Source organism: Macrobrachium nipponense, chromosome 27, assembly GCF_015104395.2.
Source record: "Macrobrachium nipponense isolate FS-2020 chromosome 27, ASM1510439v2, whole genome shotgun sequence".
Lineage (NCBI taxonomy): Eukaryota > Metazoa > Arthropoda > Malacostraca > Decapoda > Palaemonidae > Macrobrachium > Macrobrachium nipponense.
The window spans coordinates 26,281,558-26,304,716 of NC_087216.1; the positions used below are offsets into that span (position 1 = coordinate 26,281,558).

Consider the following 23,159-nt stretch of genomic DNA (forward strand, 5'->3'; position numbering starts at 1 on the left):
TCCTTGGTACCGCAATGCCCCCTGGCTAAAATATACACTAGAAGACTATAAAAAAAAAAAAATAATAACATTTCTCGGGTCAATAAGATCGAATATTCATTCGCAAACAATCTAACTTAGCCCTTAGAGTTCTTGAAACTGATAGGAACAGTGAGACGAGATGTTCTACTATAATCATTCAAACCTGATTTTCAAGAACTGCCCAAAGGTGCTTTTAGATCGCTCCTGCGCCGTCGAAATGGCCCTTATACGTTTGTTTCTTATGCTGTGGAACTTCTCAGTTCCAGAGGTACCTTTATTCCTCACTGTGGAACGGTGTGGAGGACTGTGGAACGGTCTCCCATCCTATTTATGCAATTTTAACCTTAAAATTTCGAGCGAAGACGCAATGTATATTTACTGCCATAATAACAATTCTCGTCGTCATCTTAATAACTTATCAAAATCTTTATTTATATATTTTATTAGTTTATCCATCTATCTTCGTTTTCCAGTGAGTGATCTCTTTTTTCTGCATTTCCTGTTGCCTTTAGTAACTTCTATCAAATGGACACCTTACTATTTCAAGTCAATCGCCCATTTGGTGAGTGCTTTGCCCATAAGGGAGAAACAGTACCATTTCTTTCTCTTGAGCGAGAGTCATTACTTATTTGTCTTCCCCGAGGGAGAGATAATACTATTTCTGTCCCTTAAGAGAGACAGCACTACTTCTTTTCAGTTATTATGCATTGATTCATATTCATGTATACGTCCTTTTATTTCTCATATATGCTCCTTTTTTCTATTCTTCTATACATATTGTCTAGTACTTTACTGTACATGTTTTGTATGGTATATATATATATATATATACTATAATTATTATATATATATATATAATATATTATATAATATATATATATTATATATTAGTATTATATATATTGTACATATTTATTTTACATTTATTTTAATTATTACATTTACATAATAGATACGCATATAAATTTAAATTATATGCAAAAAAAGAAACTAACTACAATTATTATGTATACATTCATATATATATATATATATTATTTATACACATATGCATGCATGCATATATATATATATATATATATATATATATATATATATATATACATATCAAAGGTGCAGCCCTAAGAGGTCATTCAATTGACCTTGACCCGGGAGATGCATAGATTCTCTAAACCACACTTGAATTAACAGGAACAAGAAACAGTTCAATGCTCAAAAAAATTTATTAACCTCCAAAAGATAGATACAGTAATACAAAAAAATTATGTCTCTGATCCCACTAGGGTTTGGCAGCCTCTACTTTCTTGCAGATCTCCCGAATTCCTGTCTTTTGTCCTTCGGGATTCGTCACACATTCGTATCCATCAGGACATGGGCCGTGTACCCTCCAGGGGCCTCCGCACTCCTCTCCAGGACCCTGCAATGAAAATATATATCTTTAGCCTCCGCTTAGTATGTAGACGTCTTCAAATCTGTTGCTGTGGTTCCTAAAGTTTTCCAGTTAAAGTTTTTCCAGCTAAAGTTTTCCGGGGGCATTGGTTCCTAAAGTTTTTCCTTTTCACTAAAGTTTTCCGGGGGCATTGGTTCCTAAAGTTTTCCAACTAAAGTTTTCCAGGAGCATTGGTTCCTAAAGTTTACCACCTAGAGTTTTTCCACCTAAAGTTTTCCAGGGGCATTGGTTCTTAAAGTGTTCCAGCTAAAAGTTGTAAAAACTTTTTAAAAGTTTCAAACACTTTTAAAAAGTTTCAGAAACTTTAAAAAGTGTTAGAAACCGTCAGAAAAGTGTTGAAACTTTCAGAAAAGTGTTAGAAAATTTTAAAGAGTTAGAAAATATCAAAAACGTATTAGACGCTTTCATATAAGTGTAAGACACTTTAAAAAGTGTTAGAAACTTCAAAATGGTGGAAATTTTAAGTGTTAGAAACTCTAAAAAGTGTTGGAAACTTTTTAAAAAGCACCAGAAAACATTTTAAAAAGCGCCAGGAAAAAATTTTTTAACGTGTTAAAACTTTGGAAAGGTGTTAGAAACTTTAAAAGGAAGTGTGAGAAGTTTCAAAAAAGCGTCAACATTTTTCAAAAAATTGTCAGAAACTTTAGAAAATACGCCAGAAACTTCAAAAGCTAAAATTAAAAAAAAAAAAAAAAAAAAAAAAAAAAAAAAGTGCCAGCAACTTCAGAAAAAGTCAGAATCTTCAAAATATGTCACCACCTTCAGAAAAAAATGTTAGAAACATAAAAAAAAAAAAAAAAAAAAAGTGTCAGAATCTTCAGCAAAAATGTCAGAATTGTTTTTTAAACGTCAGAAACTTCAGAAAAAATTCAGGAACGTAAAAAAAGCGTCAGAAATGAAAAACGAAAAGTCAGAGTTATTTTTTAAATGTCAGGAACTTCATAAAAAATGTCAGAAACTTCTGAAAAAAGTGTCAGAAATTAGAAAAAAAAAGTGTTAGAAACTTCAGAAACAAATGTTAGAAACTTCATGAAAGGTGTCAGTAATTTTTTTTAAATGTCAGAAGCTTCAGCAAAAGATGCCAGAAAAAAAAGTGTCAGAATTTTAAGGAAAAAGGTGTCAGAAATTAAAAAAAAATTGTCATAAACTTCAGAAACAAACGTTAGACACTTAAAGAAAATTGTCAGTAATTAAAAAAAAATGTCTGAAAAAGATGTCAGAAATATAAAAAAAAAGGTGTCAGAAATTTCAAAATAAAAAAATGTCAGAACTCACGTTGATACATTTTGGACAACAACCGCAGGCGTCTGTTGTCAGACCGTAGGGACACGTTGTTTCGTCCAGTTGCCTACAGTTGGGTCTGGCCTCCCAGCAAGGGCACGACAGACCCCACGCACTGAAAAGGAGACAGGTGATCTTTAATCTCTCTCTCTCTCTCTCTCTCTCTCTCTCTCTCTCTCTCTCGGACCACATTTACTGACTACCTCTATATATATATATATATATACTATATATATAATAGATAGATAGATCAGTGATAGATAGATGTGGGGAAATTTTTAGGATAGATAGATAGATAGGATAGATAGATAGATAGATAGAAGATATAGATAGATAGTATAAAATGAGATTATTAATAATATATATATTATATATAGATATGATATATATATATATATAATAATATATAGATAATAGATAGATAGATGGATAGCTAGATATGATTGATATATATAATATATATATAGCTATAATATCTATATATATATATATATAGATATGTATATACTTAAATATATATATATATAATATATTATATATGCTACTAGAATATATATATATATATATATGATATATATACATACATATACTTATACATATATAAAACCACTTACCTTTGAACTAAGGCAAAGCACAACACAGCCACAGCTATCAAACTGAACTTGTTCATTTTTCCCCCCAAGAAAACAACTTAAAAATCACTTCGCAAAAATCGAAAGGTCTCACTTCCAAGAGATTCGAGGAAACACTGGCACACCCGGCGATCGACCAACCCTTTTATGTATTAGCGTTGGGAACCCGTCCCTTAAAAACTGGATCCAATAAAAGAAAAAAAGTTGAAAATAATTATGGCGTACCTAAGGTCGATTCTTGTGTCTTCGCAGTTTGACTTTTAGCCTTACATGAGACTTGAAGGATTTTGGAGGCGTCATTCTTCCAGGAAAACTTGGGAAAATTTATGAAAAAAAAGGTCTCAAATAAGAAATTTTTTACATTAATAAAAGTGAGCAATCAAATACGCGGATCATTTACACAGCCGTTGGGAAAGAATCAGATACCTGTTGGCCTTCAGCCGGCTTCAAGGTCACCTTGATGGCTAATCACTTATATTAGTATAAATATACCTTCTATTAATCTGATATGTGATTAAGACCCATTCTGCTAATAATGTACGCTCGTATGCTCATTAATTTGTGGACGCAGTGATTCTGCGTGAGATGAATATTGGATGAGTTGGATGAGGAAAAGATCCTCCTCAGTCAGCCGTACCCGGATCGTGTTGCATACCAGTGAGATTTGGGGGATTATTTCGTCTAGCTCTCGAAGTTAAACTGGTTCCTCAAATAATGGTGTTTTACGTCTTCGTGCAATCCTCGAATAATTTTATTTTTTTACTTTTGTGTTCATACGAAACTTACGAATGAGTTATTCATTTGCTAAGTTCACATGTGTCTTACTTGAGGTGTAAAATGACCTTAAACAGCTTTCTGGAATATTACTTAAGGATTATGTCTTTATATTCTGAAGTCAACATTGGAAGAATTACATTTCTGGAGCCTATGCTGTTGGGCCTAATATATTCATAAAGCCAATGCTACAAGGGTTATGTTTTAAGAATTATACTTCTGAAGCCCATTCTGTTAGGCCTATATTCCTAAAGCCAATGCTACAAGGGTTATGTTTTAAGAATTATACTTCTGAAACCTATGCTGTTAGACCTACGTTACTCCTGGAGCAAATCACACGAATGATACGTTCGAAAATAAACTCCATTTCTGAAGACTATGCTACTAGGCCTAAAAACTATTCCTGGGGTCAATAGTACAAATTACATACTCTAAGATTTCCATTTCTGGAGACTATATGCTGCTAGGCCTATGAACCATTCCTGCAGCCATTGGTATCATGAGTACGCCCCTGAAACCACTTCCTCTTGGTCACGGATGAGAAAGACAGACGTATAAGCACTAAATTAGGAATATCGAATGGACACGGAATCCTATAAGCGATCGAAATTCCTGGAATTATTAAATCATCGGACGTATATACGTCTTCCAAATGTTAATTTCTTTCCCAGTGTGGCTACGCTCAGACTAGGAAAAGAATCCAAGCATAGATTCGAGCCAACAGGATATGCAGTACCCACGCCCTCCGGCGGGGCAAGCTATATATATACTTTAGTAAAGGTTCCGCACACCTCCCTGGATACTCCTGAGGTCTCTGCGGTACTGTCCACTGCCGCCCCCCCCCGCCCCCCACCTCACGGAGTACTCCTGAGGCCTCCGCAATGCTGTTTAACCCCATAACTACTCCTAGGTCCTCTGTGATACTGCTTACTCCCCTGGAGTACTCCTGACCACCCCACGATATTGTCTACTCCCCCCGGTGTGTTCCCTAGCCTTCTGCAATATTGTCTATTCGCCCAGAGTACTCTTAAGGCCTCCGCAGTATCGTTTACTCCCCTCGGAGTACTCCTGAGGCCTCTGCAGTGATATTTACTCCCCTGGAGTACTCCTCAGACTTCCGCAAATTATACACCGAAGTTTTGAAACGTTAACATAACAATAATGTAGTTTTTTAGTAGTTGAATATTTTTAGGCCGATGAAAATTGATTATCAAGGCTTATATTCTCTCTCTCTCTCTCTCTCTCTCTCTCTCTCTCTCTCTCTCTCTCTCTCTGGTCTTTGTTGCTCTTGAACGTATGGAGTCGAAAAGCAACTTCGATATAACGAAACCACAGACACCCTGATGCGCAGTCACAGTTTCGTGCCTCAAGTCATGCAGTGATGTGTCGTCTGTTTCAAGGCCACTGATACACGATAAACCGTCACGTTTTGGTTAAATGACGGTGAATTATTTTGTAAAATGATTACTAAAGCATAATACAATACCAAATAGCCAGATATGACGCCGTGGATTTCTGGTATGGAATGAAAATCATGAATGTAATTTCGTTGGGCACGAAGCCAACGCATCCAACCAAATAAACAATACAGGCCCAGATGCGCATAAAATTATACATCTATTGGCATAAATCTAAACCTTTATGTTATAATGAAACTTGATGGTTGCTGAAATCGTAAAAGTACTTATTCTCGTCGTATCTGACGACAACGACGTCTATTGATGTTGGAAATCGACGTCAGGCAACGTTTTTCAAACGGTTGAATAGCGTAAAAGTAACTTGGTCTAGCGGAGAGCCAGGAATTTTAAGCACCTGAGTCTAATCTTTTTTTTTTCTTTTTTTTACATTAAAGCGAAACATTACGATAATTGAAATCATATACGTGCTTATCCACGTCATGTCTAAAAGAGCACTGACGTCTAATAAAGACGTTGGAAACAGACGCAAGAGAGCTCTTGAATGACGTAAAGGTAACTTGTTCAAGCGGAGCGCCGGGAATTTTAAACGCCTGAGTCTAATCTGTTTTTACGTTAAAGTGAAACTTTACGATCATTGAAATCGTAAACGTACTTATCCACGTCATGTCTAAGAGCACTGACGTCTAAAGACGTTGGAAACTGACGCCAGGCAACGCTGAGAGCTCTTGAATGACGTAAAGGTAACTTGGTCAAGCGGAGCGCCAGGAATTTTCCCTTAGGCTGAACGCTACTTTGAAGGTCACCTTTGGGAAACTTGCCTGTTGCATAAGCATTGATTTTGATACATGAGTTTGCTGTTTTTTAAAGTAAAAATGAAGAACTTGCATTTAATCTGCAGGAGTCTTTGTCGTGTTTTTGTTTATTGATTGATTTATCCGTTTATTCTTAAGTTTATGGGCCTAGCCTGCTCTTTTTTTGTGGTGGATAGACTTACCGGTTTAGCCGGTGTTGCTATATATATATATATATATATATATATATATATATATATATATATATATATATATATACATAGAGATAGAGAGAGAGAGAGAGGAGAGAGAGCGAGAGAGAGAGAGAGAGAGAGAGAGAGAAGGGCCTAGCCCGATTGAGTATACGTTCTAATCAAATAGTTTACAACGACTTCCTTGTTCCTTCTTGAGTTTCGTGGGGCCATGGAGGACGGCGTTGTAGGAAGGTACCCGATTATCTTTTTCTTCTTCTTCTTCTCTTCTTCTTCTTCTTCTTCTTCTTCTTCTTCTCCCTATTTTGAACACGTCTTGCTAAAGGATGGATAATTCACTTGGCCATCATGGTACAGTGTGGCTCGCAATGACAACAAACTTTAGGAAGATTTTCTCTAATTTTTTTTTAGGTACAGTGATGCTCAAATCTCATGCGACATGACTCCATAGGATTTCGTTCAAAAATCCACTAACTGGCAACCTAGCATACTCCATATTTATCTGTTATTTCAATGCGAAAACACGAGTACCGCATACGCTAAGGCCATAATATGTTTCATGAGAGTGAAATCTGTCATATATTTAAAAAATGTAAGAAAATGTCACGTGTAGCCAAATTTCAGAAAAAACCTTACGAAACATTTCAAAACTTTCGTTCACTCATTGCTCAAGCATTTGACCAAAACGAAGTCGCCATCAAACCTCAGTTCAAATGTTAAATAAAAAAATTTAAAAAATTGTAACATTAATAATGCTTCCAAAGCAAACATAAAATTTGAAATAGTCCTATTTGATTGTTTTTACCCTCAACGCTGAGAAAATGTAAATATGTATATACAAAAGTAGAATGCGCCCACCGATATCAACGTGTGGGGGGAGCATGTGTGACGTATCAGTGTCGGTGCAACAACAATCACCTGGTATATAAGTAGGTCTACAATGAGTAGCGACCATTAAATTATCTTGAAAACATTTACCTTATGTGTTTAAGGAATATTTGGATTTTCATACATAATTATTTGTTATCTTTCTTAATATTTCAAAACTGATAGCATACTAGCAAATATTCGCTTATTTGTCAAAGCCAAGATATTATTCCTAGGCTTAGGTTTTAGATTTCTTTACTTTACGCTTAACATTCACATGTCTATATTAACAATTTCTGGCCAGAAAGCAAATGAGGTTATCTACACATTCTTGCACTTCAAATTACCTTATGAAAGAATAAATTATAAATCAAAAGCGAGCAGAAGGACTTTTAAGAAAATAATATTGTAAACCAGTTGAAAAACCAGTGTTCCATATGCCTTGATATTAATACTTATGATATTTCGATTATAGCCATCTTCTCCAAATAACCAAAATCATCATCATCTTTTATTCCTCAAAGAACAGGTAATCTCTACAAATAAAAACATTAGTAAAGATTACATCTCAGAAAGCTTAGATTATTTTTCTAGGCCTATAAATCATTTTGCAACACAAAGGCAGCTTAAACACAGCCTGAAACTTCAACATTCAAAGAAAACTGGTTGTAATTCATATTGCTCAAAGAACAGGTAATCTCTACAAATAAATTCATGAGTAACAGATTACATCTCAGATGCCTTAGATGATTTTTTTAGGCCTATAAAACATTTTCCAAGGCAGCTTAAACGCAGCCGAAATCTTCAACATTCAAATAAAACTTGTTTTAATTCATATTCCTGCATTGAAATTGTTGTTATAACTGTTGAGCTTATTAGGTCTACTGTCATAATGCTGCAGATATGGTTATGTTGACTAGTCCGAGGAGCATGTTAAGTGTGCTTTCATTGCTGGCACCGCTAACCTTATCACACCACACTTGAACTGAGCAACGTAAAGATAAAAAAAAATCATTTCAAATCACACAAATTAAGAATTATACCAATGCATAAAAGGGATCATATCTATTTAACCATAAGAAAAATAAGGCTAGCTGTGAATTCACAAACTTTTCGACATGTATGACATTACAAATGAAAAAAAGAAAAAAAATAGCTCTACTTGGCAACATAACGTTGAGTCTGAGAATATGGACGATACAAAAAGAATCATGTCGCATGAGATTTGAGCCCCACTGTACATACAAGTGAGCTGAGATATAGCAGTGATACTACTAATATTCAATACGAATACAAAACAGCATTTTTTAATTAGTATGATACACACGCATGAGCCTAAAAAACACAAATATAGACCCTTTTTCTATCTTTTTAGGCCTATAGTATCAAACCTGTTTAGCTGTCTAATGGAATATGTCAGCTTTAGTTGAAAATAAAGAAGCTTTATAAATATAACTAAACTTTTGTGGTATTTGATAGTGAAAACACTGATATTTTCAATAAAATTCACATTGTTAATGAAAACAAGACTTGTTATCGATTGCTGATTTCAATCCCAAACAGTTTCACATAACCTGAATTACAGAAAGCGGATGTTTGTTTAATAGCGTTTGATTTCATTAGACGCATAAATACACCAAAATAATTTCAAGGCTCCTGTTCATAACCATGAACGTGCTAAGGAACCGTTAAGAGTAGTAATTGAAGTACTGCTAGTTTTGGCTTGAATTTGGCCATGAAACGGCTCCCTCACTTGCTCTGTTTCATTTTGGCTGCGCTCGTTTAAGTATGTTTAAGTATATATTCTCTCTGTCGAATTCCCAAGATGGCTGCAAAGCTTCTTAGGCTTATAGGCCTATAAGTTAAGGCGCGGTTCTTTGCCTCTGTAACGGCGCCTCGGTTTAAATCACGAACGACGCTGGGCTTCCCTCTTTCTTTCATTTTTATATAAAAAATATCGTTCACTGGATGACTTCTCTGGTTTTTTGCTCCGCTAAATGCGATCCAAAGCCTTGCATATTATATAGCGTGCTATTGCGCTAGCTTTCGGTTGCAATCATTCGCGCTAGCGTGGGTCCAGTGGTACTAATCGTTGACTACCTATCTGAGAGTCGTGTTGTGCTTTCAAAAAAAAATGTCGATTACAAAACGCTTTGGAAAAACCAAAGCTCTATGAATTAAGCTATCTTAAACTGCATAGATTACGCGCACCCAGATGCGCTCTAGCGAGCATATGCGCGCAGACAGCTCTTTCAAAATGTTCCACAGTTATGCGTTCCTATTGTAGTGTGACGTAACAGTTTGGTTCAAGAAAGGATGTATGCAGAGGAGTTTTAGTTAAATATCTCTACCCACTTTAGAGTTTCAAAGTTATTTCACTTTAGAGAGTAACTTACATAGATATTTGCGTCTTGCATGTTCTTTGTTTCTTTCCTATTCGTTCAATTCCTTATTTTTCGTATATAGGCGTTAATGAGCTGTAGGCCCATACATACCTATGTGATTTTATCAAATTCCGAAGACAATTATATCTTTACTTTTATCTTTCGAACGCACCCAAGTCACGAGACGAGAATTATGTCAGAATTCCTCAATCCGAAACTCTAAAAATTGTGGTTAAAAGTTCGTTTTAATTCATTCTTCCTCTTGGAAACATGAGATTCATTTATTAGCAGTTTTAAGAAAATATTTTATGATAAAAGAAAAGGGGCAAGGTTTCCTTTTTTTAGAAGATTGGCGAACAAGACGCACCTACCGAGTCACGCAATCCTACGGTACTAAGTTGTAAAACTCTAGTCCTATAGGTGTACTTCATAGCAAGTACGTATCACAGGTGTCTAAACATGAGTGAGAAAAGAGTCTAAACGAGTTTAGACGATAGTTTCTCCCGCTATGAGTCTGTCTGTCAATCCAGCTATTAATTAACCAATCTTTTCTTACGGCATCCAACCAAGGATAATGAATATGGCTACGAGGAGGCGATGACTAGGCCTAACCAATAAATCTGTCTTTTCTTCCATCGTAGCGAATTCAAGAGTCTTCTCAAACACGCACAAAGATGTCTTTCTTAAAAGAGAGTTGCCATCTTATGAGAAAGGCCCATTTTTAAACCCCGACGAAGGAAGAAACGAAGAAGCAGATGAGCAACATCATCGGCCTGAAAACCTGTTCGAAGGCGCGGCGGCGCGCCCAGCTGCACACCGCGTTATACTTCCATCCATAAATACTGGACGTGCTCAATTCATTGAGCCAGTGGATGCCAAGTCTGCCTTCTGAAAGGTGATCTCCCAATCGAAGGACGTCGGTGTGAAAAGGACCCACCAAAACCGGGAAAAAAAAGGACTGACAGCCGATTCGTGTGCATCGTAGATTACACAGTTGCTTCTTCTTCAGTCATCATGAAGGCTATTGTGATCTTCATTTGTCTGTGCGCGCTGGCGGTGAGGTAAGCTATTTTGTCAACGTGATAACATTGTGGTTTGTTCCTTTTTTGGAGTTAATAATAAGGCTGAAATTGTATGACTTATAAGTGAAAACATTTCAAATCAGGACTTTTTCTCCAGTCAGAAGTAGCTTCAAAGTCTGCTCTATTGAAGGTCATGGGGTATAGGATTTCTAAATTCTAATTAAAAAACAAAAAAATAACAAACAAACTCATTTTAAACGAATATAGACAGCTTTCTTCATAATTTCTTTGGCAGTTCATGATTGGCTAGCCTTCATGAGTGATTGAAAATAAATTCTGCCTTGCAACCAAAGAATTACTGACAGTAGTTGTTAGGCCTAACCTGGTTTTACAACTTAATCACATCAACAAATACTTTTAATCTCCTTTTGAAATTCATTCTAGTACTACCCACGGCCTGTCCTGTGTTCCTTGCACCCCTGAGGAGTCAACTTGCCCAAGGGGCAAGTTGACAGATTCCGACTGCCCTTACGGGGTCACCAAGGACGTCTGCGGTTGCTGTGACACCTGCGCTAAGGTAAGGACACCTGTGGTGATTAGCAGTTGGGGATGAGTCTAGGCCTATAAGATTTTGCATTTTTTCATTATATAAGCCTTTTTTGCTTGAAGTATTGATTTTTTACTATCGTTATTATTTTGATTGTGTGGAACTAAGAAACAATCATTCCTTTTTTAACGTTGAGGTTTTTTTTTTTTCCCAAGGGCACTCTTGCTTCACAATTGGGGATAATTCAGTGCTTGCAACAAAGTCATGTTGCAAGTAAAATTCGGTGTAATTTGCTTGCAATACACTCACTTGCAAGAAAAAAATTTCATAATACAAAATTGCAATACATTTTATAATATATAAAATTGCAATACATTGTATAATGCAAAATTGCGATACAATTTATAATACTAAATTGCATCACATTTTATAATACAAAGTTGCATTAAATTTTATAATACAAAGTTCAATACATTTTATGATACAAAATTGCATCAAATTTTATAATACAAAATTGCATTAAATTTTTTAATACAAATTCCAATACATTTTATAATACAAAATTGCATTAAATTTTGTAATACAAAATTGCAATACATTTCATAATACAAAATTACATTAAATCTTATCACACAAAATTGCAATAAGTTTCATAATACAAAATTGCATTAAATTTTATGAAACAAAATTGCGATACACTGCAATGAAGCCACAATGCAAGCAATTTCCCCTCACTACCCCCCGCCCCCGCCCCCATCCCCCCCCGAAACAAAACACCACATCCACTGAGGAGAAATTTTTTTATCCATTTTCAGGGCCCAGGGGAGACTTGTGGAGGCCCCTGGGGCTTAGAAGGAACATGCGGTCCTGAATACTCGTGCATCTTCAACAAAACAAGGCCCGGTCTATCATTCCAGGCCACGGGACGATGCGCGTAAAAGGTACGATACGCGTCTCGTACGGGTTTGTCGATCGACCGCCTTCTGATACGCGTACGGAAGACGAATCTGAGACAACCAGTGAATCTGGATGCTGGAGGAATTGATGAAGTGTTTGTAGTTGATATTTTTATATATGTAATTTGATGTAATTTGTTGTTTTAATTCTTTCTGTTTAAGAATCTGGTCCTAGGGAATTAATAACTGTTGTACTTCAGAGATTATTAAAAAGTGAATGGGCGCCAATTTTGAATGAGATTGTCTTGAAATGTCAAGAGATTTTGTTAACAGCTCGTCCGCCATCTTGGATTTTAGAAAAATAAATAAATATCAAGACTGTTTTTATTCTTCCCCTAATTTTTATTGAATATTTTGAATATTTTAATTTCCGTTTCTTATTAATGACTTACAGATCAATGAAGTAAATAATGTTTTTAAAATCAAGTCCCCTTATGTGTTGTTTCTCAATAAATAAGTTGATCTATTTGGATTGTATTTACACCTTTTAGTCAGTCGACTGATGTGGATTATAACCAGGGTAGAGAGAGGGGGAGGGGGGTGAGGCTTGCAACCTCACCCTTGAAGCCCCCTCTGAGGATTGATGTTCCCTTTTGTGACGCCATTTTATCTTGTCATGGGAACCTACCGGTTAATAGGAAAGAAATTTTACCAGAATTTTTTGTGACTTTTTTTTTTTTTTTTTCGCTCTCTTGTGATCTTGAACTACTTTATTTAATTGGGGCTTTGTTTTAATGGCATTTAGGTTAAAATAAGGTAAAAAAAATTTGTAGGCCTATGGCCCGAGACTGGTTTCAACCAGTAGGAAATGGTAAAGTCTTCTAAAAAAATCGTCTGGGTGTGATCTCGCCTGGTTCCAGTAATGTCTCCTTATTGGAACCTTATTTCTCATAATGATAATAATAACCAAGCACTTGGCAAATAATTATCATCGATATAACCAGCTGTGAGTGTTTAAATTGCAAGTTTCGTTAACATGAATGATGACGCAACCACCACCATAATAATCATCATCTTCCTTTCCCACGAGAGAGAGAGAGAGAGAGGGAATCAAGTGAATTCCCTTTATGAATCAAATCATGAATTTATGGGGAAGGTGCGATGACTAACTCGTTGGCCAGAACGTGATTGGAATTCCAAAGTCTTGTGACTTCCGTCACACTTTTAGACTCATTTACACACTGCGTGCGTGCGCATATGGGTGTGTAGGTGTGTGTGTGTGAGTCTATCCGTATACTTTATAAAGCGTAATATTGTATTATTTGTTAGTATACGTTTCTCTACGGCGTTATAGAAGTTGCGTCTAATGCACCGTAACTCGCTCTCTAGACTGGCGGTCTTTTGAAAGCATATATAGTCTAAAGGTCTCCCTACCCCCACCCCAGCGCCCCACCTTGCAATATTCCCTATAGGCCTATTGACTGTATAACGTTTCTTCGCTATAACTATAACTATACGCATGGGCAAACGGGACAAAGTCAAATTGGGTGAAATAAACGGGAAAATAAACAAGTATATAGACCCAACTGACGATCACTCGCTGTGAAACCTGTTTGAATTATTAAAAGCCGCCCCTTCCCGCCGACCGCCCCAGACCTTGCGCTTGCTTTATTTGCTCGCTGCTTGCTTTCTTGAGAATTGGGAAGGTGACCTCTAATGCGGAAGAGAACTTAGCAGGGGGAAGAACCCGCTGACGTCAGGACGGCAGCGGGAAAAGAGAGAAGAGGAGGAGGTTTTTGAACTTTCGGTACCTATAAGTCTAGGGTTCAAGATGGCTCCCCTTCGCAGCTGAGTAATGAGCGTAAAGAAACTTCATTAAAATGTCGTCGTTAACATTAATCTTCGAACCTGTATGTTTGCGGGTCATGATAGGAAACATTTGAATTCATTACCTTTTTAAAATATATCAGTTCAGTCGCCCAGGTCTTGTTATTTGGATGGATGTGGATATAAAAGTCCTACAAGATTATGGCCGAGTTGTATAAATACTTATAATCAAGAAAACTGCCATTGTTTAAAATATTCTATCTGAAGGTGCTTTCCCTGCTCAGAATAAACTAAAAAATGATTGATTTGATATTAATAACTGGCGTCACAACTCCAGGACTGTTTGTAATGATATATTATCAATCCCACGACTTTGATGTAATGGAGGTTTAGGTGTAAAAAAGAATTATTATAGGCATGGTGTGGGCCTATGGACTCTGCCAACCTAAGGATATGGAAAATTAACTTGGTTTTTTTCTGAAATTCAACTCTAATTTATGATGGAAGGAGAATGTTGCTTCGTTTTTTTAATTTTGTAGTTTTGGGTTTTAGTTTGGAAAACTTCTGATAGGTGACACTATAGCTGGTTCACTTAAGGTAGAATCTTGGGTGAGCCGTATGGCTACGAGACGTTTGTTTGGCGGGCGCTGATTGGCTGGGAGCTGCCTACCTCACGGTACAAGCCAATCAGTGGCCGCCAAAAAAACGTCTTGTAAGCATACGGATCATCCAAGAATCTACCTTAAGTGAACTAGCTATAGTTGTATTCATATTTGAGGACTCATTCAATACACATCAGTCATTCTAAGTTAACCTAACTTCGTAAACATGGGTTCAATTTACAGTCCATTGCTCTGAATACGTAGGAAAGATTTATAAAAACGGTAGAAACTGTCAACGCATAACTTTATTTCGGTATAAAAATTGTCACTCTACAATAAGGCATAAGTTAAGGGATACACTCTACTTGGTTTCCATTTCTCTATAGCATCTCCGCATCCAACCCGCTGTCAACTGCCCCGCCCACTGGGCGCGTGGGAACAGTCTTCTGGCATTTTCCCTTGAAGTGGTACTTCTCCTCGTCCCCTGGTTTAGGAACGCACATAAATCCCTTGGCGCACCTTCCGGAGATGTCCCAGGGGCCTCCGCACTCCTCGCCAGGTCCCTGGAAAGGAGAGAATCTTCCTTAAGATTGATGCAAGATGGTGAGTTTATACCTTAAAATCTATGTGATTTCATTGTCCTTACTTCAGTGAGACAAGTTATCAATGCATGTTGGCAGCTTGCGGAATACATATTACCAACAGGTTGAAAATTTGTTGGCAACTCATCTCAAACATGTTAGCAACTTGTTACATACACATCCCCCATGCTGAAAACATGTTAGCAACTTACTGTGTACAGATAACCTTCGGGTTGAAAATATGATGGGAACATGTTGCATACATCAACACCAGGTTATAATATGTTAGAAACTTGTTGCAAACATAATAACATGTTAAAAACATGTTGGAAACTTGTTGCATACATCACCAACAGGTTAAAAACATGTTGGTAACTTATTGCATTCATCACCAACAGGTTGAGAACACCTACAGGTTGAAAACATATTAGAAACTTATAGCATATATGTTACCAACAGGTTAAAAACATGTTGGCAACTTATTGCATACATATAACCTACAGGTTGACAACATGTTGGCAACTTATCTGAAACATATCACCTGGACACTTATGGTTTACATATCCACATGTTGGCCACTTAACGCAAGCCAACTGGTTGATAACATGTGAGTAAATATGCGGACAACGAACTTTTGGAAAGTGCTGGAAATATGTCAGCCTAACTAAGATTAATGTGTGGTTTTCAATGAATGAACATATTTAAGGGTCTTCATTCACCTTTGCACAGACTCGGCAACATTCACAGTGGTCCAGGATGATTCCGAAGGGGCACTCCACTTCCGTCAGCTTCCTCTGCTGACAAGCAGAGCCATCTTCCGGGCAGTAGCAAGACAGAGCCTCAGAGCTGCAGAAAAAGACAGAAATTATTTAGACTGTATTGAAGAGCTTCACCAGTAGTGGGCTCCATGAGGCGTGCTGCTCTTCATGGTGACAAATTCTGGTCATAGGTTTTAGATAACATTCTAGAGTATTTTGAAGCTCTCTCTCTCTCTCTCTCTCTCTCTCTCTCTCTCTTCTAGCTCAGTAACTGTTCAAGAGCTTAGAGCTTGGCTCAAGGTGAGCGTATTTCAAAATAGAGTCCATTGTCAACTTGTTTTGTCATTTTTTTTATCTTCATCATTTTTTCCTCTCGCTCATCTCTCTCAATCCTCGGTCTCTCTCTCCTCTCTCTCTCTCTCCTCATCAAGAACTTGTTTACCCTACCCTGTCTAGGATTCTGGTCTTTTATCCAGTTAATAATTTTAATATATATATATATATATATATATATAGTATATATATATATATATATATATATTACTATATATATATATATATATATATATATATATATATTATTCTAATCTCATTCAATTAATCGTATCTCAAAATCTTTCTTGTTTTCAGAATAAAAAATACACTTTTTGTAAAATTTCTGGTTTTTATATTGGAAGTTTTCTTATTTATTATTTTTAGATGCACTGGAAATCTCATTCAATTAATCGTATCTTAAAATCTTTCTTGTTTTCAGAATTAAAAAAAAAAATACACTTTTTGTAAAATTTCTGGTTTTTATATTGGAAGTTTTTTGTTTAATATTTTTAGATGCTCTGGTGAATTGATCGATATATAATATCCGGTTTTTTCTATAAATTATTATTATTGCTCTGTTTAGTCACGAATGAACTTGGCAATCATGAACGAATGCAACAACACTATCCAGCAATATATATTATACAAAATAAACCACAAAACAATACTAGCACAGAGAGCAAGGGGACACGAACAACTTGTGAATTTTTAGGCATATAGACCTACTGGGTCCTTCCTTATGAAGGAAGAATGAAACTACACTATCAGGCAATATATAACGCTAAATAAACCACGAAACAACACTAACACACACAGAAAACAACGGGAAAAACAATTGCTCTAAAGGCATATAGGCCTAGGGCCTTCCTTACCTCTTGGCAAAGAGGCACAGACACGCGAACACCAACACTAGAGCCTTCATGACGCAGTGAATGAAACAACACTGAAGTTTCAGTATTATAAGTCCTTCAGTCTTTCACTAGACGCAGCTATGAACGACTGAAGAAGAAGGAGGAGAAGGATTGGCTATAGCTCTCCTCGGGATCACACAGGCGCGTCCTTCTTCCACGCTTTGGTGCCAAGTCGATAAAGCTGTCCCTTTTTATATACGTATTCTCAAGAACCTTCTACACCCTATGACGCACCGCTCTGACAAACGCGTTGCTGTTCTCGCATTCTCGGTATCTGGGTGAGGGCTCTCTCTTTCTCTCTCTCTCTCTCTCACCTGACTTGAATAGTGACTGGAATGATTAGGAGCGAGTTGTTTGTGTGGATGTTTTCGTGTGTTTGTGGGTTTGTGTGTGTGTGTGTGGGTGGGTGTGTGGTTTCTATTCTCAGTAACTGGGAGAGACCCTTCTCTCTCTCTCTCTCTCTCTCTCTCTCTCTCTCTCTCTCTCTCTCTCTCCTGACTGACTACTAGAAATGTCTGGAATGAGGAGGAGCCATTGTGCGAGTCTAGTATGTATGTGATTGTGTGGTTGTACGTATGTTTTACGGGTTGTTCCTTGAATGATGATGAATATGACATCTTAGGAAGAGCAACATGACGTTTATTAATATTGGAAACGATTGGTATATGTATTAAAAGTGAAGTAAAGTGTGTGGCGGTTTCAAAGCTATATATGCTTGCCCTAGACCTATATAACGGAGCCAAGTTCAAAGCTATTTATGTCTTAAAAGACCCAGAAACAACAAAAAAAAGCACTGCAAAACATGTGCGATATACGCTCACAACGTATAGATTATCATAATAGTCTATAACATAGTCCCGAAAAGGCAGAGAAACAACGCCAAAAACTGAAAAAAACAAACGATCCATGAATTATGCGACTAATGTTACGTTACGTATACAACGAAATTCTGAAAGGTGGGGCAGATGAATCATTCTCAAACGGAATTCAAGGAACTGGGTTTAATAATCGTCGAGAGAGAGAGAGAGAGAGAGAGAGAGAGAGAGAGAGAGAGAGAGAGAGAGAGAGAGGATGATTCAAAAACAGGTTTGCACCGGATGAAGCAAAGGTGTTCATTGAGTTGGCGGGCGGTAGTTTTTTAAGACGAGGCCGAGAGAGAGAGAGAGAGAGAGAGAGAGAGAGAGAGCGCTGGGGGTGTGGGGGGGGGTTGTCCATTCATTCGTTCGTTGCTTTATTGAACTGGCGTCACAATAGGAAAGGTCTCAGATCTCGTCACCGCCAGTAACAATCGCATGTCGTTTATTAAAGAACTAGGCCTATTATTCCAGGTATAAGGGTTGCGTTTTAACCTTTCAATTTTGATTGATTTCCGTGCCGGCATAAGGCCACCTTTTAAACCGGAAGAAGAAGAAGAAGAAGAAGAAGAAGAAGAAGAAGAAGAAATAAGAGAATAAAAAGAAGAAAACAAATAGAGGTTCGTATACATCCGGTGCCAAGCGACAGGACACTGAAGTCACCTTTGACTCGTTTCCGGATTTCCTCTCTCTCTCTCTCTCTCTCTCTCTCTCTCTCTCTCTCTCTCTCTCTCTCTCTCTCTCCCGTGAGAATGGCAGCCGGCTGTCACCAGATCACGCTAGCAAATATATTTTTATTTAAAAAAAAGATTGCTTCACGCTCTCGCGTTATCAGCGGAAGTTACTTATAACACTCGCGGTTTCTCATTCTTATACTTTCCGAATCATCGGTTGTCGGTTTTTTCGTCGTGGGGAAATTCGAATTTTAGAGACTACAAAATGGAATTAATGGTTTGTTAAAGGGGCGTTTTTGTATTCGGCAATACCAGACGACATTTCTGCAATCTTTGTCTTAGACTTGACAGTATAGGCCTAATGCTGTAGCTAATGGACAGTTTTGATTAATGGATTTAAATCTTACGTTATTTAGCTCGTATTTCGCTTGTAGGGCCACCTTTACATTAGGTAATATTAGACATTATAAGCCATTTTATATAGGCAATATTCAGTAATTCTGTAATCAATGTCCTAAACTAGACAGTGTAGGCCTAATGTTCTACCATAAAGTTTTCATCTTTTATTGGTTCATATCTTGTACAATTCAGCTCGCATTTTGTTTATAGGACCACTTTTATATTTAGGTAACATTAGGTAATATAAGGCATTAAAGTGCCACTTTCATATTAGGCAATCTTAGGCGATATTCAGCAATATTTCTGTAAGTAATGTCTAGAGCTAGACAGTATACGGCTAGTGTTGTACCGTACACTATTCATTCTTAATTTCGGTGTAAATCTTACTTAATTCATCTCGCAATTCATTCCCTAATCCAAAACCGCTTTTGTTGACTTTTCTCTCTTCTAAATTATTCTTTTATGTATCTACGCCTCGTTTGCAATATTAGAAGTAAGATGAATAATTAAAAAGATAAATGAAAAAAATATATTTTTGAGCAAAACTACTCCTCCTCTTCTTCGTCCATCTTGGAACGAGGAAGTCAGGACGAGAGAATCTTCTCAGTGAGACAGGACGTGTATGTATGTATTTAAGTAAGTATCTCAGTATGTATGTACATATATAGTATATGTATGTATGTATGTATGTGTACGTATGAAGCTATAAAACTGCATATTTCCATAACTGTATATTTAACAATCCTATCAAGACATAGATACATTTTAAATATTGTTTCTATGTTTTTTAAATACAAACGCCCCTCTCTCTCTCTCTCTCTCTCTCTCTCTCTCTCTCTCTCTCTCTCTCATCTTCTCCTTTCTCTCTCTCTCTCTTCGCAGCTCTCCTCTCTCTCTCTCTCTCTGCAAATTTAATTGGCATTTTATAATAGCACAAATATTCTTATTTTGATAACAATTCTTACCTGTAGTTTATATTATTATTTTTTTTTTTTTTTTTTTTTTTTTTTTTTTTTTTTTTTTCTTTTTGCTCTATCACAGTCCTCCAATTCGACTGGGTGGTATTTATAGTGTGGGGTTCCGGGTTGCATCCTGCCTCCTTAGAAGTCCATCACTTTTCTTACTATGTGCGTCGTTTCTAGGAAATTTTCCGACCACCTTTTCTTTCTGCATGAGTCCTGGAGCTGCTTCAGCCTCTAGTTTTTCTAGATTCCTTTTCAGGGATCTTGGGATCGTGCCTAGTGCTCCTATGATTATGGGTACGATTTCCACTGGCATATCCCATATCCTTCTTATTTCTATTTTTAGATCTTGATACTTATCCATTGTTTCCCTCTCTTTCTCTTCAACTCTGGTGTCCCATGGTATGGCGACATCAGTGAGTGATACTTTCTTCTTGACTTTGTCAATCAACGTCACGTCTGGTCTGTTTGCACGTATCACCCTATCTGTTCTGATACCATAGTCCCAGAGGATCTTTGCATGATCGTTTTCTATCACTCCCTCAGGTTGGTGCTCGTACCACTTATTCCTGCAAGGTAACTGATGGTTCTTGCACAGGTTCCAGTGGAGGGCTTTTGCCACTGAATCATACCTCTTTTTGTAATGGTTCTGTGCAAGTGCCAGGCATTCGCTTGCTATGTGGTTTATTGTTTCATTTTTCGTATTGCACTTCCTGCATATGGGAGAGATGTTATTTCCGTCTATCGTTCTTTGAACATATCTGGTTCTTAGGGCCTGATCTTGTACCTCTGTTACCATTCCTTCAGTTTCCTTCTTTAGCTCTCCCCTCTGTAGCCATTGCCATGTGTCATCGCTGGTTAGTTTTTTAGTCTGTCTCATGTATTGTCCGTGCAGTGGTTTGTTGTGCCAGTCCTCTGTTCTGTTTGTCATTCTCCTGTCTCTGTATATTTGTGGGTCTTCGTTTACTTTTATTAGTCCTTCTTCCCACGCACTCTTTAGCCACTCGTCTTCACTGGTTTTCAGATATTGCCCCAGTGCTCTGTTCTCGATGTTGACGCAGTCCTCTATACTTAGTAGTCCTTTCCCTCCTTCCTTTCGTGTTATGTATAGTCTGTCCGTATTTGCTCTTGGGTGTAGTGCTTTGTGTATTGTCATATGTTTCCTAGTTTTCTGATCTATGCTGCGGAGTTCTGCCTTCGTCCATTCCACTATTCCTGCGCTGTATCTGATTACTGGCACTACCCATGTGTTTATGGCTTTTATCATATTTCCGCCGTTGAGTTTTGACTTGAGTATCGCCTTGAGTCTCTGCACATATTCTTTCCTGATCACGTCCTTCATCTCTTGGTGTTTTATATCCCCTCCTTCCATTATTCCCAGATATTTGTATCCAGTCTCATCTATGTGTTTGATGTTGCTCCCATCTGGTAGCTTTATCCCTTCAGTTCTCGTTACTTTGCCTTTTTGTATGTTGACTTAGGCGCATTTTTCTATTCCAAACTCCATTCTGATGTCCCCAGATACAATCCTTACAGTCTGGATTAGGGTATCTATTTCCTTGATGCTCTTACCATGCAGCTTGATGTCGTCCATGAACATCAGATGGTTGATTCTGTTGCCTCTTTTCTTGAGTTGGTACCCGGCATCCATCTTCTGTAGTACTTTTGTCATGGGAATCATGGCTACTACGAAGAGTAGTGGGGACAGTGAGTCGCCCTGGAAGATCCCTCTCCTGATATTAAACTCTGCTAGTCTTATTCCAGAGCTTGTAAGTATTGTATTCCAGTTGCGCATTGTATTTTTGAGGAAGCTTATGGTGTTTTCCTCTGCCCCATATATTTTCAGGCATTCTATTAGCCATGTGTGTGGTATCATGTCGAAGGCTTTCTTATAGTCTATCCATGCCATGCTTAGGTTGGTTTTCCTTCTCCTACTGTTCTTCATTACCATTTTGCCTATCAGGAGCTGGTCTTTTGTGCCTCTACACTTCCTTCTGCAGCCTTTCTGTTGGTGGGGGATGGTGTTTGTCTCCTCTAGGTAGTTGTATAGCCTTTCACTGATGATACCTGTTAGTAACTTCCACATTATTGGTAGGCAGGTGATAGGCCTGTAGTTACTGGCTATATTTCCCTTACTCTTGTCTTTTTGTACTAGGGATGTTCTTCCCGTGGTCATCCATTTGGGTGCATGGTGATTTGAGATACAATGCCGGAGTTGTTCTGCTGTTCGTGGGTGTAGGGCCTTGAAGTTTTTGAGCCAGTATCCATGGACTTCATCGGGACCTGGGGCTTTCCAGTTTGGCATTTTCTTTAGTTGGTGTCTGACTGTGTCTGTCGTGATCTCTGTGAATCTTTGTTTTATTCTCCCTGCTTCTTCTTCCTTGACTTCCTGGAGCCATGTTACATGTTTGTTGTGTGATACCGGATTGCCCCATATGTTTTCCCAGAGTCTCTTACTTGGTTCGGCTTCAGGAATTTCTTGGTGGTTGTCTTCCCCTCTTAGTTGGCTGTATAGTCTTTTCTGGTTGGTTCCGAATAGTTTGTTCTGTTGGTATCCCTTATTCCTGTTCATGTACCGTTGGATCTTATATGCTTTGGCCTTAAGCCTCCGTTTTACATCTTCTATTGTGTTGTTTAGTCCCCTCTCTTGTACTTTGTATTTCTCGTTGAGTTCCTCCCTTGTTTTCTTGCTTCTCAGCCTTTTTTCTGCCATCTCTTTCAGTTTACTCAAGTCAGATCTCATCACCATGATTTGCTTTTCCAGGCGCCTTTTCCAAGGATGTTGCTGTTTTGGTTTCTGTTGGGTTGGTTGTGTTGGTGGTGTTGGTGTTCGAATCCCCATCAGTTCTGCTACTAATCTTGTTTCTGTGATACTGGTGGTGTGTATTATGCCCATTATTTCATTGACCTCACTTGTTCTTTTCCCTTAATTTCTTGGTGTTGTAGGCTTTCATGGAGGGGATCTTTGTTCTCTCTGTATC

At 37.6% G+C, this 23,159-nt stretch overlaps 1 protein-coding gene and 2 long non-coding RNA genes across 3 annotated transcripts; 1 reads left to right on the forward strand and 2 right to left on the reverse strand.

Moving 5' to 3' along the window:
- Positions 1 to 1,230: 1,230 nt before the first annotated feature.
- On the reverse strand, positions 1,231 to 3,526 carry LOC135200953 (uncharacterized). The gene is made up of 3 exons (XR_010311403.1): positions 3,367 to 3,526; positions 2,747 to 2,867; positions 1,231 to 1,438 (listed from the first exon to the last, which is right to left on the reverse strand). It is a non-coding gene; the product is annotated as an uncharacterized LOC135200953 (long non-coding RNA).
- Positions 3,527 to 10,677: 7,151 nt separating this feature from the next.
- LOC135200954 (uncharacterized) lies at positions 10,678 to 12,673 on the forward strand. The gene is made up of 3 exons (XR_010311404.1): positions 10,678 to 10,891; positions 11,297 to 11,429; positions 12,215 to 12,673. It is a non-coding gene; the product is annotated as an uncharacterized LOC135200954 (long non-coding RNA).
- A 2,338-nt stretch (positions 12,674 to 15,011) lies between these two features.
- On the reverse strand, positions 15,012 to 17,631 carry LOC135200955 (venom protein 302-like). Its single transcript, XM_064229728.1, has 3 exons — positions 17,251 to 17,631; positions 16,025 to 16,151; positions 15,012 to 15,287 (listed from the first exon to the last, which is right to left on the reverse strand). Exons 1-3 carry the CDS (start codon positions 17,298 to 17,300, stop codon positions 15,105 to 15,107), a joined length of 360 nt encoding a protein of 119 aa, XP_064085798.1. The 5' UTR covers positions 17,301 to 17,631; the 3' UTR covers positions 15,012 to 15,104.
- Positions 17,632 to 23,159: the final 5,528 nt, after the last annotated feature.

Excerpts from the sequence above, each read along its gene's own strand:
- LOC135200955 (XM_064229728.1), bottom strand. The coding sequence starts at position 17,300 with ATGAAGGCTCTAGTGTTGGTGTTCGCGTGTCTGTGCCTCTTTGCCAAG. Across the intron at positions 16,152-17,250 it reads CTGTGCCTCTTTGCCAAGAG|CTCTGAGGCTCTGTCTTGCT; the intron begins GTAAGGAAGGCC and ends CTTTTTCTGCAG. Across the intron at positions 15,288-16,024 it reads GTTGCCGAGTCTGTGCAAAG|GGACCTGGCGAGGAGTGCGG; the intron begins GTGAATGAAGAC and ends TCTCCTTTCCAG.